Here is a 21,211-nt window from a genome sequence, read left to right as displayed (position 1 = left end):
AAATGATAGAATTAGATTTGGTAAAAACAACAAAAACAAACATTTGCATTAAAATACTTTTAGAAATAAAACAAGGATATAAGTGACACAAACAACAATACATGTATTAACTATATAAGTACTGTAAATATATAGTTCATGTCATCTGGTAAACTCGAAGTTGCCCAAACATTATGAAGTCTTCAACTACCTTTATTTTTATTTCAAGTGTGAGAAATCATAAAATATGAACACAGAAAATAAATAACAAAAACAACCATATTAGTTTATAACATTATACTGACACTGTAACTGAAGAAGGGCTATTCATTGCTGTGTGACATTTTGCAATTTTATTTAGACATGTCCGTGTCTGGATATTGAAAATGAAATATTATTTTACATACATGTTAAGGCTTGGGACACAAAACTCTTTTTTCATGTTCCAAGACTTACCATCATTACAGTAATATATTTTTCATATTTTCTATCTGCTAACCAGTGATGACTTACTTGCACTCAACAAAAAGCAGCATTAAAGCATCAACAGAAGTAAAAATTTTATTGCTTAGAAGCACACTTGTTGACCATTTGTAGAAAAGTTACTTCCACTAAAAATTCCAGTCATTACATTCAAATGCAACTATTTACAGAAAACAAAATCTATCATATGCTAAGTTTTGCTTGCATGTTGTGTCCAGAAATCCATGGTAGCTCAACTGTTAGAATGTTGGATGATAATCCAAGGGTTGCAGGTTTGATACCAGTGCAGGCTATTTCCAGTGTCTCAATATGTTTTTGGGAAATTAATTTAACTCCCATTTCCTTGGCATGGTATAACCAATTACGTCTTGAAAATGCAGTGAAAACCCCCCAAAACAAAATATATGGTGTCTAAGTTAATGCCAAACATAATTATGATAATCTGGATGCATCTGAACTTATAACTTGTTGTTGTTGTTGTTGTAGGGTTTAACGCCATTTTTCAGCACGTGATAGGCTATATATAGCGGCCAGTATTAATGGTGGAGGAAGAACCTGGGAAATCCCTGGAAAGAACCACCAACCCTCAAGAAGCTACTAGTAAGCTTTCTCACATATCCACATTGGCCGAATCCGAGACTCGAACCCACGTAGACAGAGGTCAGATGGCAGTGATCCGTAACGGACAGCGCTTTAGACCACTTGGCCACTCGGGGCCCTGAACTTATAACTAATCTTGCTTTCTACCATTTCATCAAATATGCAGAAAAATAATATATAATGAACATAATTAGTGTAATGATGGATATCCATTTGATCACAACCTGTTTTAACTATCTCCCAGACTTTATATCATTCTGATTTTACCTATTTTGCGACCATCTGCTACCAGACATGAATTGGTTATATATTAAAGAACTGAAATTGTGAAGGGCAGTCTGAGAGTCATCTTCCAGTGGGGTCTGAAGGGTACCACCCCCCAACCTCCAATCAGGGGGTCCAGGAGTAAGCATGCCTGAAAATGAAATGTCTTGGTTTTAGAACAACTGTAATTGATAAAATCAATCAAGGGCTTTTAGGGAAAGTAGGTAAATGACAAAACTTTAACACCTTAACACAAATTCTCTATGACTGTGACCTTGATCTTTTTACCCACAAATTTATACTACTTTTGTTTAACCAAAGTCTATTCAATCCTAATTATTGAAAGCTCTGCAACTTAACTGTCATTAAGAAACTTTTGGATGAAAATTATCGATTGCTATGGACTTTAACAACATTGGTCAGGTACTAAACTGGGTCAAGAAAAGTGCATGCCGAGTCTAATCGCCACAGTTTAGATTAGTATGAATTTTTGTTTATCAACATGTGTAGCTTTCATTGTGACATTACAGAACATTCAATTCAATTTTGTACTGGTTGTTGTTGTTGTAGTAGGGTTTGATGCTATTTTTCAGCACAAGATAGGCTATACATGGCAGCCAGTATAAATGGTGGATGAATAACCTGGGAAAACCCTGGAAAGAACCACTGACCCATGAGAAGCTACTGGCAAGCTTTCTCACATACCCACACCAGCCAAGCTCAAGACTCGAACCCAAGCAGACAGAGGTGAGATGGCAATGATCTATAATGTTTCAGACCACTCGGCCACTCAGGCCCCCCTTCGGTTTGTACTGGATCACAATTTTACGTTGAGCTCATCCAAAAATGTCAATGTACTTAAACAAAATCATTTGACATATGTATATCACATGGCATGTAAATAATGACCTTCCAAAGGAATATGGATGTATGAGGATCCAAATAAAGTGAATAATTGCCAAATAAAGGTCTGTATAATGAATTCTAAAAAATAAGACCTATTACTGAAATAATCGGTTTTTAATGCCTACATGACCTGTATTGCTTTTACTTAAAGTGCAAGCCATCCAGTAAGTTTACTTTAGGCCTGTCATGTAGAATAAAGTTACTGTGAAGGAATCACTACTTCTTCTTTCAGTCACAGTGACATTAACCTTTGACCCTCAAATCAATTGGCTTCATCCTTGTCCCAAGTTCAAACCATCCAATGTCTGGCCCTTGTCTGTGATGCAGAACTAATGTCATTGTGCATAAACCATTTTGATTCATTTATTCACAGTGATCTTGACTTCTGCCACCAAACTCAACAGGCCTTTTCCTTATAGCTTTTTTGTTATGTATTCATAATGTAATACTGTCATGTATCAGTGTGAAATAAAGATATTTGCAGAGGCAGTAAAAATGATATGTCACAGTGGTTATATAACTATTGACAGAGGGAACTACTTTATATGAAGAAAAAAAAATGACTGGTCTCCTTTTATTTAGAAAAATAACATACATGGATAATAATTTTGTGCAAACTTGCCTGCTAGATGCTCATCTGCTACAAATATGTGGATGATATGGAGTTTGTAGGGTTTCTTGACGAGTATGTGCAGTGATGGTGATTTTGATTTGTTGGAAGATGGCAGTAATACAGGTAACATGTTCCTAAAGGTTATTATGGAGCACGTAAAGCAATTCATTAATCAAAACACAGTATCAATACTTTAAAAAAACACAACAGAAAATGATTTCACTCTTTTCACAAAAGGACCTGAAATCCCAGGGTAAGCTTAGACTCCCACAATGCAACTCTACAGTCATTCACTATTTGTTTTTGGAGTCTGATGAAGATAAATGGTTCAGAGTAAGAACTCATAACAATGCAGTCTCCTCAGAGAGGAGTTCAAATGAGATTATCAACTTTCAGGTACTGATCTACAATTTTCCAAAGCCATATAAATCCTACAATTATATCAAATTCATTGGGAAATGCAACAAATCAAAGGTAGCTGACCCCATCTCTGAAACATCATCATACAATGCTTCACACTTCTCTTCATTGTGGATGGTCTGTGTGCTCCACTTTCGAATCAAGACTAGCCAGAATGAAATGCGCTGGGATGACATCTCTGAAACAATATTAAAATGATGATACATAATTTTATCTCAAGGGAGGCAAACAATAACAAATTTTGGTTCAAATGCTAGAGACATAAAAAAAAAAAATTCAATGGCTTATGCTCTGTATCAAATGTCTGACTGACACACAAGAGAAAAGCCCTGCAGAAATGTTAGTCCCTGGCAGTCCCTTCTTTCTAGCAGCATTAGTCCAATGTGTGGAAAGCCATAGTATAAAAGAAATGATCTCGGAATCAATAAAATGTATGGTGTCAATGCTAAAATGAAGGGGGACTCTTGCCTGACTACTAAGAACAAATTGAACCCTTACATTTATGTAGCATTCTGCAATAATAACCAGGTTTCCTTTTTAAAAAATAAAAATTTAGGAAAAAGATGCAGGGCCAGCTCCAGTGGAAATCAACTGGCCCTGCAGAAAATCAACTGGCTCTTCCAATCAATATTAATAACAACTTCAGAACATTTAACTTGCCAGTGGTTGTCAGAATGAACTGGTCCTTCTCAAAAGCCATCAAGCCATAAGCCACTGAGCCAGTGACTAAAAAAACTTTGTATATGCTTCCCCCCACTACTACATTCCCTAAAATGTCTCAGTCCCAAAATATTTTTAATAATATTTTTGTAATGGCACAATATCATGTCATCTACATATGTATACCACCATGCATCAAGAAAGAATTTCATTAGCTGACCCCACTATTAGCCAGATTAATGTCAATTGTTGCAAACTGCAGAATTGAAAAATTGGTCTATTGTAAATCTGATTCCTGCAAATGTATTTTTTTTAAAAATACACTTGTTAACAATGTTTTCTTTAAAAAAATGTCCAAGTTCAAATTGTGAAAATAATGTGTCAAGAAGGAAAAATTGCTGTAATGACCAAAACAATCTGCTGGATTGACCAAGAGGTTGCAAATGAAAAAAACAAACACATGAAGATCAAAAATGAGGTTACCAAATTACAGGCATCCACCTCAAGTGACTTTTGCAAAATTGCTTTTTCATCAGAAAATTTAACTTGCCAATTTCATACATTTAAACCAAAAATTGTCTAAATTTTAAATTCCATTTTTCTTTTTACAAATCTGACAGTGTGAGAAAATATCTTGTTCAGGAGCTAACTAATGTCAGAGTGACCCCAAGCAGAGAAGGCAAATTTCTGGATACAATAACATATATCTATATATACCTCAATGCATTGTAAAGAAGAAATATTTCACACATTCTATCCAATGCACAAAAGATTGTCTTTGTAACCAAAGTGCACATTCAGAACTTCCCCAGTCTCTTTTACCAATGTACCAATACAGACATTCAGGCCTCCCCCAGTCTCTTTTACCAATGTACCAATACAGACATTCAGCACCTCCTGTCTCTTTTACCAATGTACCAATACAGGCATTCAGGCCTCCCCCAGTCTCTTTTACCAATGTACCAATACAGACATTCAGCACCCCATGTCTCTTTTACCAATGTACCAATGCATACATTCAGGCCTCCCCCAGTCTCTCTTACCAATGTACCAATACAGATATTCAGGCCTCCCACACTGTCTCTGTTACCAGATTACCAAATTGCAGAGCTATGGACATTCCAGCCTCCCCCAGTCTCTCTTACCAGTGTATCATACTGACATTCAGTGTACCCAAGTGCAGAGCTACAGACAATCATGCCTCCCGCACTGTCTCTGCTACCAGATTACCAAAGTGCACAGCAATAAACATTCAGGCCTACCACATTATCTCTGTTACCAGTGTAACAAAGTGCAGAGCTAAAGACATTCAGGCCTCCCACACTGTCTCTGTTAACTTACCAGATTAAAAAAGTGCAGAGCAATAAACATTCAGGCCTACCACATTCTCTCTGTTACTGGTGTAACAAAGTGCACTGATACAGACATCCAGGCCTCCCACACTGTCTGTTACCAGTAACCCCAAGTGCACTGCAACTGACATTCAGGACTCCCACACTGTGAACATCCATCCACATATGGAGAAGGCTGAAAAATGTCTGGACCAAAGTCACATGTTGAATATAAACACAATAAACAGAAGTCCATGTTTATTTCCAACAAAAGAGCATGCCCTGTAAAATCTTTGTGCAAATGTCCCAGTAGATTTATTGCCCATAAGACAGTATGCTCTACTACCAGGCAGTAGCATCACCTACTGTATGTGTTACACGCTGAATCTGACCAACATTCAGCCAAAGAGGATTATGCTAGTTCAAATACATCACAGAGTTATCTATCTATGAGAGCAGTGATTGTGAATAAAAGTAACTCTACTTTAAACTGAGAGGTGACAGTAGAAAGGAATGAAGTGATGAGATTCTTGTTAAACTTACCATCAACTCCCATCTTCACAGCTTTGATTTCAGGTCTTCGTAAATGTTGACTCGCAATTCAAGTGTATTTATACACGTATTTTCATGTCATCGATATCCTGTTACTAATATCTGCTGGTTTTAATGTGTGCAGAAAGAAATATTCTTTAATTTCCTTTAAACACATAGAAAATATTCAACCAAGTGATTTAAAATGTAATGAGTTGCTCCGTATCAAACAATTTTTATCTTACATTTCATTTTTCTTGCAGTCAATCAGATGATTGCGCAATGTGCTAAAGGTACTAGATGATTGTAAACTGTATCTTTCTTTGTTTCTCCTATTCATTACTAAAGAATTACATAATAAAATGAAAATTATTATTTAGTGGATATAAAAATATTTCAACTGTGAAGTGGAAACATTTTACAGTTTTGCTCTTGGCTGATTCCACTCATGAAATTAACACATTTCCACCATATTTTCTTGTAGCCACAGAAGAATGTAGCTTGAAATGTACAGGTTAATACAGAGCTTTATTTATTTGCACATGACTCACTTTGAATAAGTACAGGTTGCTGGAAGCTCCCTACTCCACACTATACTCCCTGCTTGGGACTTCTGATCTCCAGATATCACACCATACTCCTTCTGTGCAATCATGTTAAACCTGGGTAAAAAGAAAGTACATTGCTCTGCTAGTGTTGAAAAAAAGATAAATCATATTAATGCAAAAAACGGGGGTTATCAGGTACTGCATTTATTAGGAAAACTTTACAACTACTTTCATGAAACCAAGATAAATAAATGTAAGAACTGGTACATGCATGTATAGGTTTTAACCAAAAAATATCTACAAAGAACACACATTTTCATCAATAATCTAAATTTTGTCAATAATCAAAGTATGTGTTTAATTTTACATTGGGTAAAGATGGAAAAAACAGTCACAAGAGATCATTTAATAAAACCGTACTAATCATCTGGGAAAATGATGAGTCAATTGTTATTTTAGCCATCACTAATGGAAACACATGTAAAATGTTAACTTTACTCGCAATGAACTTTGTTTTATCAGTAGTCACAGAAGCAATATTAGCGGCTTCATGTTTCAATCTGAAAGTCTCTGATGTCAACATTTTCTTTTTCTAAATCTGATCAGTTAGCTGATCAGTTTTTGAGAAGTCATTTAAACGTTCTTCTATTGGCAAAGATGGACAAATTAGATATTAATTTGGTATAATGTTAAAATTCAAACTGGAACTCTGCTGAATGGTAGGTGAACTTTGCTAACTGTATCAACAGAAATCATACATGAACTTATTTAACTAAAGTGCTGAAAGCATAGATGAACTTAGTTGACTGTTGCAACTGAAATCCAAGTGTTTGTGTGTGTGTGTGTGTGTATGTGTGTGTGTGTATGATTTATATTTTTAACATAGCTTTAACAATTTTCAGTCATATCACTATGATATCTGCAGTATGAGAGTTTATAGAGATGTCTAACACTGGGGCATCATGCCGCAGACATGTAGAATGATGTCCCACCCAGTAGCATTATCCTGACACCAGGCCGACCAGTCCTAACACTAACATCTTAATCCTGAGCACCAAGCGAGGCAGCTTTTAGTACCATTTTTGTAAGTCTTTGGTATGACTCGACCAGTCCAGACACTAACCTCTTAATGCTTGAAATCAAAGATGAACATAGTTAAATGTAGCAACTACTTACATCATTCTCTTATTGTCCCTGCCACCATAAGGCCTGAAAGGGACATTTCCTGTGGCAGCATGGTAGACTGTGGCCCCTAAACTCCACAAATCAGCAGATACATCAAAAGTCCGTGGTGTGTAATTGTCGATAAATGCAGCCTTAAATATGTCTGGATGCTGAAAGTTTGATGGAACAAGCAAGACTGATATGTCTGGATGATATATCAGAAACATTTGTTTCAAATATAAAGACTTTCAGAATTCTCAATTGTACATAATTAATGTCATTTAAATAAAACATTTTTGCAATGAAATGAGCAACATTGGTAAAGACCCTGTGAAAATTTAAACAGTATATTTCTTTTTAATGTGACAGAAAGGTGACTCATCAGAAATGAGAAACTGATGGGAAACATTTTTTATAAGAGAATCAAGGTCAAGCTGAAAATCTCATCACATCATTTAATTTAGGGTGAACCTATGACCTAGGTACTTGAAATATTATTGTCTGGCACAGGAACTCCAATAACGACTAATCAGAAAGTTCAGTGGTTCTGCCTTTAACCTAATTAAAGTTATTGATTGTCAAAGTTCTTGATTATGCCTTTATTGTAATTCATTTTTAAGCTTCTCAGCATGTGTTTTATGCTCCAAATGTGTTCAGAATACAAATCCAGATCTGTTTAAATACTTGTATGCATGAAATAATCTACTGATGCAATGAGAAAAGTAAGTAATTTATAGGAAATATAAAACTAATTTCCTAAATGCAAATTAGTATGCCCAAGAGTTAGAACTAACCAGGTACTCCTCAGTGCCTACAAGAGACTGGAATGCCTCTGTCTCCATCACAGGTTTAGCTGTTCCAAAATCTGACAACTTGTATACTGAGCTGGAAAAGAATAACCCATATTTGCATTATACTTTGCATTTGATGTATAAACACTATTTGTGGTTAATGCAATTAAGGTGTTAATCTGATTTATATTCATTATTCATTTTTTTCATACACCAGACCTAATATCCAAGTGTTAATTCCTATGTCATATGTCAGCACATGAGGGGTGATAAGCCCTCAGCTTAAGGTAGCACCAACTTTGTTTTTTCCATTTGATGATCCCATGAATGGGATCCATGTTCAGTACCCAAGTATATACAATAGTTCTATATTCAGTGAAATGTGGGTGCCATGTTTTGAGCAATTTAACAACTTTCTGTCCACATATGACCTTAATCCATTAACATCACCTGCTCTGTTTTCTCAGTTCACAATCATTTGATCAAGTCGTGAATCTGACACTTGTTCAGTGAGAAGTAATATACTTAATAAACTGAGCATGCATGTTTTAACTTTTCACTCCCAGTGATCATGTCACAGAAATGATGCCTCTTAGTTGTGGCAAAATTTTAAATGATTTCACAGTGAATGATCAAAGTGTCACTTACAGAGCCCTAGAAAATGACATTTATAGGATACTGTAGATCATAAACATGTGGACTTCACACTCACTAAGATGTTTCGGAATAAACATATTATGGGATACTGTTAATCAGACCAGTCTGGATTTGTTTTGTAAAGATGGGTTAATGGATCTTTTAAATAACAATTCTTCACCTTGGCTTACAAGCAGGTCACAGTTAAATGTTGTCACTGATAGTCATGAAGAGGAGTGGGAGGTGTCCACTTACAATCAAACAGGATAACAAGCAACTATGTAATGGTTAGGCATCCAAAAAGGCATGCATAACACAGACAGGATAAGAAGGTGTACAATTCTTAAAATACAAATTCACAGTTTGGGGAAATAAAACATAAGATCTTTCAAATGAGAACTTCATCATGGGAAAAAGGCTGCATCCATTGATCACGTCTTGTGATGTGCTGGAGGGCAAAATAAGCCTATTCTATATCCATAAGCCTACAGAGGAAATAGATATAGAAAGAATAAATAAATTTGCAGAATGAAAGTAAACTACATACCTGCCATCTTCTTCAAAAGCCACAAGGATATTCCCAGGTTTGATGTCTCGGTGAAGAAATCCATGCTGACGGAGGTGTTTCATGCCCTCCACTAGGAAGATATTTTAAAAATTATTTAAAACAAAAAAAAATAATGCTATCACAAACACATGCATGTTTTATTACTCATCAAAATGATTACTTTGGACCTTTTCTCCATATATATAATATCATCAGATCAGCCTTTCTCAATATATGTACATGTTGTTTAAGTTACAATCGTATCTTTATCCCCACCCCATCCCTATAATCCTCCTCCTTGGGGGATGCATACCCATTCCTCTTAATCTTCTGGTGCTGCATCCCACCCCCACCCTCTAAACCTACTCCTCTCTAGCTGCACTCCACCCGCGCCCTTTAATCCTACTTTTCTTTGTCTGCACCCCACTCCCACCCTCTAAACCTACTCCTGTGTGGCTGGACCCAACCCCCACCCTCTAATCCTACTCTTCTCTGGATGCATTCCACTCCCACCCTCTAACCCTCCTCCGTTAGGGCCACAGCCATGATCTAAAATCTTTCCCTGTCATCTATTCATTCCATTAAAAGAACATGCCAAATATGATCCCTCACTTGGTTTAGATGAAGATCTTGTTAAAAGGAAAACTGATGGACAGACAAGTGGATAGATAAATGGACATGACTGATCACAAAAACCAGTACAAAGACACAGGTAAAACTGGACTGGAAACCAAATTAGGGTCATTGATAAGGGGTTTGAAAATCCTTGTGCCTAGGGAGATCACCTCTGACTGGTCAGAAGTTTATGCGACTTCAGCAGTGAAAATAAAGCAAAAAACATGACTCACTATACATCTTTGTTTCTAATGCTATAAAATCAAAATCAACTATAAAAGTGAGAATCCAAAATATCATAAGACACAAATAAAGGTGAAAAATGATTTGTACAGGATAATAATCATTGAATTGTACCTTGATATATAATTTTAAAGTAATAGTTCACATTGTAGAGACTTTGCTCTTGTGTATCTTTTCTCTCAATTTCCTATATAAAATACATGTCTATATTATACTGACCAAAATAACATGTTGGGAAATGTAATCAGAAACAAACTTTTTTCTTCAGTATCTAAATTACTTTGGTCATATCTGATAAGATAATGGTATTAGTCGAGCCATCTCATTTTAAGAAAATGCTACAGTAACAAGTTATACAGTGACTACAATTTACATTTCCTTACTGGAACATAGTTTTAAAAAGGTGTGGAAGAAATAAGAAAATACTTCTGTTTATAGAGATAAAATATTAGAAAAAAAGGATGGACCAACTTTCTATGCAGGCCAATTTAGAGTTAATTAAACATATACTCTGGATCACTGTAGTAAAAAAGATTTTATTTTTACTCAAGTTCAAACAGCTGACTTTTTAAAAAGTTATATTTATGCCAAATGTTCTAAAATACATTTTTTTTTCAAATTTAAAATCCTGTGCAAATTACTGCATAAATTCTTCATCCAGGTCCTTGTGCTGAATATTGTTATACAGAAGTAAAAGGATTCTGTATGAAAATGTAAATGTTATTGGTGTGTGCATTTCTTTCCTCACATCAATGATACAGTCAACGGGACACTTGGGCAAACTTAGGGTACTCTGTACCTAATGCCTCCAACAAGCAGTAAAAACAACAGCCTAATTGTGGGTGATTTTTTTTTGTGATACAATGGATACTGGGCAATAGCTCACAAATTTGAGAATAAAATGTTTTAAAATGATACATATATTTAGTTCTGAGCAAAAATGGCCATTTTCTGGAAGGGTATAGGGGTCATGTTTAAGATTTTGAACCTCAAAAATATAATATAGGAGACAGGGTTAGTAGCTTGAGAAACTTCCACTTTCATGTATTCTACCAACATGGTCATCCTTTCCAACAGTATCTGCATCAACACCAGTGCTTTCATCGGTGTGTGAGAGGCACCCACATTTTTAATTTGTCCCTCAGTTCTTACACCAAGGTTTGCTTTTTACTAAGTCTGACTCCCTGTTCTGACACCAAGGGGATTTCTCATTCTCAGTCTTGCACACCTTGGGGAAACACTTAACACTAAAGCTTTAAAAGCATTTTTATTTTAAATTTTTGTCAAATGAGCTATTAAATTTCCCCATATTTAGGATAATTGAAGGTCTAGCAAAAAGTAATAAAAGTCACTCAAAGGGACTGATACTCAACTGGGCAAGAATAATTTCCAGGAATTCAAGATACATGTATGACCTTTTCTTCCTTTTTAATGCTGAGTGTTGAAACTATCTGTTATTTTTCTGTGATAAAATTTTTTCATATTGGCTGCTCCCGTGGACACAGTGGATGTCATACTCTCAATATTTTTTATTTTGAACCAAGTAGACATCATTAAAAGTCTTTGAATGAAAACCCCAAGTCAATAAGATAACCCATTCCGAGAGAGGAGTGACCACAAGGTTTTCAAGACAGTACTTATAGCAGCCATATTAGATATACGATTGGCACCAATTTCACTTAGAATCATCTAGGTATCTTAAGAAATCTATCAGTGTAAACCCCATGTTGATATAACTATCTGTTTAGAAGTTGAGAAAATAATTTAAAGAAAGCCACAATGGTAGCTATATTGAGGGTCAATTTCATTTTCATTTTGGACTAACCAGATACCAAAAGAACTCTTTAGATGATAAGGCAGCTGTTAGTACCATTTTTGTAAGTCTCTGATATGACTTGGCCAGAGATCGACCCCATGACATTCAGCATCTGAGGCGGACGCTCCAACTACTAGGCCACCTGAGCAGTTAAACAAGACATTGTAATAACTCTTTTGGTGAGAACCATTATGTCATAATGACTTTTCCTTTCTTCAGAGAACAAGATGATTTTCAAGATGGCCACCCTGGTGGCAATACTGAATGTCTGAGCAACATCATTTTCATTTAGGATCAACCAGACATAATAAGAAGTCTTTTAGTGAAAAATCCCATGTTGAGATGACCATCCATTCACTGGAGCAGTAATAGAGACTTTCAAAATTGCTGTTGTGGTAGCCATATTGGATGTTCGAGTTGCACCATTTTCACTGATGACCAAGCAGACCATGGGATTAATGTGTGCATGCATAAAGGTACGTGTGCATAATAAATATGGAATAACTGTTTAAAAGTAAAATATGTCTGCTGATTAAATACCAAAAAGAGTGTTATCTGTCTCTGAACAAAATATAACTGAGTTTACTGCTGTATTGATTTTACCTGTTTTATCTGATTATGTTTATTTTGTCATTACAAGCGTAACTAGGCATGTTCTTCATATACCACTATAATACTTTGTGTACTTCAACTGATTAATGTATGTCTGTCTAAAACCGATTTGAGTTGGTTTGATTTCTTCCAAACAGAGGATGGGAAAAGGAAAGGGAAGATTTTGTCCTAGTATGATTCTGCTTCAATTGGCAAGCATTTTTATTAATTAAACATCTCAATATAAACTGTAGACCAAAATTCATGGCAGATAACAATCATCAGAAGTAAGAGAAATTGCTGTCAAAACATATTACAGTGAGCTGTAAATCAACTCTCCTGACTCCTGGGACAAGCTCAAGTTTCCAGTCACTTGCCCATCAGCAATCCTGTAACAACACTAGGCAATACTGTAACAGCACTGGCAATACTGCAACAGAACTGGCAATACTGTAACAAAACTGGTAATACTGTAACAGCATTGGAGAAATTTTTAGTCTACAATTTTATGCTTAAGTACTTACAATATTAGTGCATAAAATACTAATATAACAAGAAATAAATACCGATATGTCTGAAAAATATATAAAATTCTTCTTCTGGTAGGCCATACACATTTTCTGGTTCACACAGAACACTATACAAACTCTTCTCACAGAACTCCATAACTGCCACCAATCTCTTAGACTGCAACTGAAATGCACAATGATAAATAATAATGACTTAGGTGATATAGGTCCCTACTAATGACTTATAAGACATATGTATATACCAATGACTTAGCTGCCATAGGTCTATACTAATGACTTAGCTGCCATAGGTCTATACTAATGACTTAGGTGACATGGGTCTATACTAATGACTTAGGTGAGATAGGTCTATACTAATGACTTAGGTGACATAGGTCTATACTAATGACTTAGGTGACATGGGTCTATACTAATGACTTAGGTGACATAGGTCTATACTAATGACTTAGATGACATAGGTCTATATTAATGACTTAGGTGACATAGGTCTATACTAATGACTTAGGTGACATGGGTCTATACTAATGACTTAGGTGACATGGGTCTATACTAATGACTTAGGTGACATGGGTCTATACTAATGACTTAGGTGACATGGGTCTATACTAATGACTTAGGTGACATGGGTCTATACTAATGACTTAGGTGACATAGGTCTATACTAATGACTTAGATGACATAGGTCTATATTAATGACTTAGGTGACATGGGTCTATACTAATGACTTAGGTGACATGGGTCTATACTAATGACTTAGGTGACATGGGTCTATACTAATGACTTAGGTGACATGGGTCTATACTAATGACTTAGGTGACATGGGTCTATACTAATGGCCTACAGGACACCAATTTTTCCTAGTAAAATATGTTTCTTCAAGAATACTTACCCAGTCATAATACCTAATGAGAACTACTACTATCTCACAAATCCAGCCCTCACAGATACTACTTTTAGCTAAAGGGAGCTAAACATTGTCTTCGACCTATGTGGCGGTGGGGCAGAGTGATAATTATAAAATGATATATATCAAAACACAATCTGAATGAATAATGCAGTTTACAAATTAGTAACATTGTGTCAATAATTTATGTATTAGTAATATCAAGATAAACTGTATTGAGCTGCAAATGAAGTTTCTGAATGTGGCACAAGTAAGAATCATGGCTTTGTATACCTACCTCAGTTTCCTCTCCAAGGAACTTGACAATATTGGGATGCTGTAGACGGTTAAGTGCTTGAATTTCCCTTGTGGATGCATGGCCCATCCTATGTTCAAAGATCTTCAAGGCATGTGTCTCTCCCGTTTTCTACAAATACAGAGACAAGTTTAATTAAAAAAATTCAACTACAAAAGTTGTATACCAGTACAGCATTTGATGACATAGTCAGCAACCATCATAGTGAAGTATTTAAATATATAAATAGATCATAGGGAAGTATTTAAATATACAAATAGAAGGTGGCAGAGTCAGTGTGTGTAGGTACATAGGTACATATGTTCTCATGTATTAAGTATTATTGCTGCCAGCTTCAAAATCAAGTCCAACTGCAAATTGCACAGACACAGATTGCATGGTGCATCAGCAGATCTGGATCTATACAGTTTGTCTTGAAGAAACAGCAAGGACACTGAACTGCCAGCACATTATATGACAACATATCAGGGTCTATGTTGTCTCAACTGGACAGTACTTATAAGCAAGTATATGGTACTTACAATTCTGTTAAAATTATGGGTAAGTTCAATATGAAGTCAGTATCTAAATGTTAAGTAACCAACATATCATAGCCAGCTTCAATTAAATCAAAGTTTTTTCCCAGGAACATATTTGTAAACTGTAGGTGACGAATAATCGACATGTAAAATATAAGGTTGTAAGCAAAGTTAAGATGTTTAAGAAAGCAGGGCCTTGGACAGTGACAATGTCTACCACACTGATATTCTATTGAGAACCAAAAAAACCAAATAATTTGTTCAAGTATTTTAATTTGGAAGGTTCCCAGTTCATTTATTTCGCAATGCAGATTGCTCTGGTACCATCTCCAAGACTCCTTTGCACAATTCCTATCTGATGTCAATAACAGTTTTACTTGTGCAAACACATTAGTCATTTTCACTCTGCATATAAAGTACTGCAGAATTTCATGTCATGTGGACATGCATAGTAAGATTCACAACATTCTCATTACTCTGGTTTATACTGGCTTATACTGGCTGTGACATTGGTACATGCCCTTTAATTTTGTATGACTTTTGTTTCTTCAATTTCATGACTTTAATGAATGAATCAGTAAGTCCCATTTGACTTACCGGTAACTGTATTTTCACTTTCAAGCAAATAAACTTATCTTCTGTCCCTTTGCACTACTAACGTATGTTTTCCACATGTATTACTTTTATCAAATGGTGACCTCAATACAAATTTTTTTAGTGCTGATAGGAAGTGTTACTGTAAACAATCATCAACTTGTTTTTCTAAAATCATGAAAACATCATCTTTTGTGTGGTAGAAAAGGGATTGTTAACTGCCAACTGTTCTCAAGAAAACCATGAATATGCAGATATATATGGCAAATGTTACAAAAAGTGCATTCATTTGGGAATCCTGTGTGTTATTTTTTTGCATTTTTTATATTTGATACATTCATTTTTTTTATCATCGGCCATACAGGCGGTCCTATGTCATACTCTAGATAACAAATATCGATCAATAATGAATCTATGATGCTAGCCTACAATACTTTACATAAACATGCTACAACATAGTGCTGATATCTGGTAGTGTAGGCCAGACATGGTCAGATCAGTCAGATGGTGATAACGACATTGAGTGAAAAAAATTTCAATGATATCTGGACTACGGTTTAAAACTTTTGACATTTGTTCATATTTGTATCACTGAAAATTTAAAACCGGTATGTATGTGTAAATAAGTAAAATATTGATTTTTGTGTTGCCTAAAAACTACTGAATTTTTTAAAATTATTATTTATTGAGAAAAAAATGCGTTTTTTTACGTTTTTTATTTTAATTTTAAAGTGTTCAACATCTATGCTCATTTTTTCTTCAATGTTTAACTTTTTATACATGTTGAGAAATAAAAGTGTGATGGAAATGAAAACTGAAGCTGACTTTGACCTTAAAGATATGATGTTAGCCTGACTTGACAAGTGCAGTTTTAATTTAGACTTCAAACATAAATGAGAATAAATATGTGTATTCTCTAATCAGAGGTGACATCTATTCAGCTGATTAAACTGTTTGCTTACAAAAATATCCTTTTGTGAAGAGTCTCTATCATACATATGCACATTATCATATTTTAATATCAGTCTACTGATATAAAGGGTGAAACAATTCATCGATATATCAATGCATTGATACTTTTGCCATATTGATACACATACTGATACAAGAGGTGGAGAATCAATACAAAATTATACTTACCGCATGCAAGTTATTTTAAGCATCAGCAGTCATAAATAATTATTAGCCATTTACCTTGTTATTCTTTAAATTGAGAATTTATATGAGAAAGTTGTTGGTGGCACAGGCACTCATTTTTTTGTTATTAAAAAAGAAAAAGACTATTGACAACACCCACTCGCCTTCTACAAAATAACCCAAAGTGATGCAGTTTATAATTAATACAGTCCCCTCTCATCAAGTCCACACAATTATTTTATGCCAGCAGCATGTTCAGCATGACTCATTTCAACTGTTCCAGAATTAAGTACTTTACTCCTGATTTATTGACCATTTTACGCAGTTTCCTTGTTGATTCTTGTCTTGTCTACTTTGGTCAAATTTTAAAGCTATATTATCAGTGTGCCATGCAGTGAAATAAATGACAATGAATTCTCATAGGTGTATATTGTTTGTTATGGTCCAATCAAAATGTAATGTAGCTTATTCCAAGTGTGAAAAACAGGAAGTAGTGACAAGGAATAGAAAAACTTCATGCAAAAAGTGGTTATTAATTGATCTGTGAAGTATTTAAATTGTACATCAGGAAGAAATTTATATTTTCTCTTTTTATGTTAAGATATTTAACAAATGACTGCACAAGCTAATGGGATAAATACAATTAGCACATAATCAGCAAGGGGGAAGATTTAAAACCATAAGAGTTTGACACCTTGTGCAAATTTAGTAGTTGTTGTCAATAATTTCCCTTGCCAAACCAAAACAAGTACCTGTGGCCTTGGCAGATTTCTCCATCCGCAGGAAGCAAAATGTAATAAGATTTTTAAAAAAATTCGTCTCCATTCCCATTTCTGACTTGTTCTAGGTGAGATTTTTCTTGCAAAACAAAGGGCATGGTAGCCAGAATGTCCTGCATTTGATGAAGCAGTCTAATATGGCCTAAAATGCTGATTAGAAGTCACAGAAAAAATCAGTTTATGTTTGGAACAACCTTTTTTTTATCTTGTAATGGATGCAAAAGACACATAAATAGATGCTTAAATCTATATATGTCTGTAATGTACAACCATTATGTCAACACCATCAAAAAAGTTATCACCTACATTTAAAGGTGGAAAAAGCATAATGTTCATGAGTGTATGTATAATGTATCATATGTGTATGTATAATGTATCATATGTGTACGTATAATATATCATCGTTGGCTGTATATCATGAATCATATTGATAGGCTGCACAGGTTTTCATCCCTAATTGATATCAACTTTTAGTACCCTAAAGAGGCACAGATCCATTTAGCATTGGAAAATAAATCTGGTAACGGAAAATACATTTTAATTGTCACTATTTAGGACTAACCAGTGAAAATAAATTTAAAAGGTAAGAAAACGAACCAAAAGAAATAGTCTTATATTTTTATTATTTTGGCCTTTACAATTTAAAAAAATCAAAATGGCTGGTTAAACTTTGGGTGTTTAAAAAATATATATAGCATAAAACTAAACTCCAGTCACACCTCTACATGAACAATAAAAGTCAAATTAAAATAAGATAACCCTGAGTTGAAATCCCTTAGGAAATTATCAGCATGTGGAAGACAGCTACCAAAGAATATCATAAATGAAGTTCGTACTTGTATTAAATGTGCAGAAGACTCTAGTTCTACATCAAGATACAAAAGCTACATCAATACAAGTTCAGTAAGTCCTTGGGTATTCCCCCAAAACCTGATCTTTACATAAATTCAAGTAAGGTATCTACCTGTATTAAATGTGCACAAGACTGTAGTTATATGGCATAATTATACATCACATTCATTCCAAATTAAAGGATAGCATATTGATGTTTATGTAGCTGAAGTAAAGTACAAGGCTCAAGTTATAAGTCAAAGTGGTATGATACATTATAAGTCCAGAAGTCCATGGATCTTTCAAAAGACCTGATGAAGTAAGTTCAGTTAATGTGTGGTTACGCCATATGGAACAAATTTTCACTCAAACGAAAGTAGGATCACCCGAAATTACCAGATGAAGGAAACTGGCCTGCTTCAAAGGCACTTGATTCAGGGGTAAACTAATGTGAGTTTACCCTAGTACTAATATTAGAACCCTTACTCGTACCACAACAAATCAAGTTGAGGTTACGACATCGTAGCTAAGTTTACCCCAGAATCAAGTGCCTGTGGCCTGCTTGTATGTTTGAGGAGTATTTTAGTGAAAATAGGCAAACCACCTCGCCAGTTGGCTTCATGTGTGGTATACTGAGGTGATACATTTTTACAAGAGAAGTTCATACAATGCATAAAGTTGACATAAACTTAAAGTGAAAGTTGCCACAATGTAAGAAACTTACTTTGTGTATGCCTCTGTAAACCTCACATGTCGCACCCTTTCCGATAACATCGTCCTTTGTAAAAACATGGTCTTCTGTTCCACTTAGATTTGCCATTACAGTCCGGTGAAATTAAATTTAGAACACCTATTTAAATAAAGTTCATTTTCTCCCCATCCCTTTTCCAACTAGAAATAATCGAGTTACCTCTACCTTTTTGTACAGAAAAGCAAGAGGATATTCCGATTGGGATCAATCGAAACACCCCAAACTACCCCCAACAACCCAAAACCTTCAAAACACCCTAAACAACTCATAAACCACACAAAACCCGTCTGGTTACATATATAAAGGAATACAATAAAACATACTTTTTATTTTTTTAAATAATTTACTTAACTAGAATTACGGTAAACCAGAAATCGAAATATTGCTCGCCCCAGTCCGTAATTATCATAACAACCACGAATACAAGTCATTCCTTCGTCGTATCGTTACCATTGTACATGTATGCAATGGGTCCTATTTAAGTCGACAATAGACAATATACAAGGGCATCAGTTTGCCTACACGGCTATGTCGTTAATATGCTGTTTGTTTAACTGTTAACCTTTGGCCGTCTCGTCAATGACAATTATTAAATCGACTTACCAGCCGATAATTTCCCACACATATTTGCTTACTCAATGCGTTGTGTCCACTTGTTTGTTCCAACTGCCCGTTTGATCTTTGTTATATACACCAATGTTATTATTGATGTATCTGTGTTATTATTAATGTGATTTGAGAAATTAAACATCCGTATTTTTTAAGCTCTTTATTTGATGTCTTCACTAGTCCGTATTTTTTAAATTTTATATTTTTATGCTGTTTGTGTTTTTGTTTTTTCATACTAACATTAAATCAGCACAGAATTTTCCATCCAATGCAACCTAGCTCATCTTTAGAACAATTTCAGACACAATAACTAAAATTCGAAATTCGTGCAAGTACATCCATTTAGACCAGTACCCCGGAATGAGCGGACTCCTGCCTGCAGATGGTCGCCTGCCTACCTGGTCACTACCTCCCTTGCCTCAGTCGGACACAAATAAGCGTGCAACGCGCGCATGAAACATCTAACATAAATAAAAACAAAAATAAATGAATAGCGAGCAGCACTAATGTGTCAGAATCCTTACACAATTCATTAAGAGGCCTACAAGAACTACCCAGTCTAGCACTACTAGAAGCAGCTAACTACAATTTTACACTACACAGCTACCATATCCCCGAAATTACTTGAGAGGAAAAAGGACTGTGGAGAAATGTTGAGAAGCATAAGAAAAACGGGGAACTTCTGCTAAAACAGCCCTTCTAAGGGCTACCAATACTGCCTGTTGTCCAGGGAACTATTTTGGGTTGGTATACCGTTTCGATAAAACTATTATGTACACTAACTTGATCCGTCAATCCACCGGTTCAAAATTCAAACCTTTTATGACCTAAAAGAGACCAAACTTGTTATATGTCAACAGACATATTAGTTATTAAAAAATTGTAGGGCATCTACAACGTACACTATGTACTAGAACTTCTACGATTGTTAGGACGCAGGAAATTTGTTACAACTTTTTTTGATTTGACATATTTGCACAGGTGGCTAACACATTATTGGCATTTTTTTAAATTGTCCAATAGTACCACTAGACTAAATTTGACTAAGTACGGCCTGGCGTTCTTGGGAGTGCACAACATCCATGACTGGCTTGCCCTCTTGCCTCTGTCGGACATCGTATAAGGGCGGAGATGTAGAACATTTTTCACCCGCCTAAAGCTAGGTGTCCCGATGTGACGTCATCATTACGACCAATCGCAACGGGCGTTACATACTGCTTGGGTCGACACCTATTACAGAAAATACGGACTGAAATCAACTCATTGTTAACATGAGTGTGTGTTGGGCCCATTCCCACTCATGAAAGCCCTTCATTCAGGTCGTTAGAGACACACAGTCCTACGACCTGATAGCTAAATTAGCAGTACTCCTTGAGCACATAAACGGCTGCGGGCTGTGGCACCTTCCCCCAGGAAAATTTAGCATCTCGCTGTGCGGGAATAAACCCGTCGCACATGCCCTTCTGGGCGCACGCGACGTAAATCCAACCAATCAATCAATCACTCAAACATTTTTGTTTTTTAT

General features: G+C 35.4%; 1 protein-coding gene across 1 annotated transcript in view; it reads right to left on the bottom strand.

Moving 5' to 3' along the window:
• The window catches only part of LOC149774304 (serine/threonine-protein kinase TBK1-like), a 72,949-nt gene extending 53,718 nt beyond the window's left edge, over positions 1-19,231 (bottom strand). The window contains exons 1-7 of the mRNA XM_089945443.1: positions 19,051-19,231; positions 14,450-14,578; positions 13,305-13,431; positions 9,474-9,564; positions 8,294-8,384; positions 7,512-7,669; positions 6,339-6,449 (exon numbers count right to left, since the gene is read on the bottom strand). Coding sequence (XP_089801569.1) covers positions 6,339-6,449; positions 7,512-7,669; positions 8,294-8,384; positions 9,474-9,564; positions 13,305-13,431; positions 14,450-14,578; positions 19,051-19,146 — 803 coding nt within the window. The 5' untranslated portion in view covers positions 19,147-19,231. The remainder of the gene's footprint in view (positions 1-6,338; positions 6,450-7,511; positions 7,670-8,293; positions 8,385-9,473; positions 9,565-13,304; positions 13,432-14,449; positions 14,579-19,050) is intronic.
• Between the last annotated feature and the right edge of the window lie 1,980 nt (positions 19,232-21,211).

The sequence above is a fragment of the Sinohyriopsis cumingii genome, unplaced genomic scaffold (genome assembly GCF_028554795.1).
Source record: "Sinohyriopsis cumingii isolate HCF-2022 unplaced genomic scaffold, ASM2855479v2 utg000349l, whole genome shotgun sequence".
Classification (NCBI taxonomy): domain Eukaryota; kingdom Metazoa; phylum Mollusca; class Bivalvia; order Unionida; family Unionidae; genus Sinohyriopsis; species Sinohyriopsis cumingii.
This window is presented reverse-complemented; position numbering and strand designations above follow the sequence as displayed.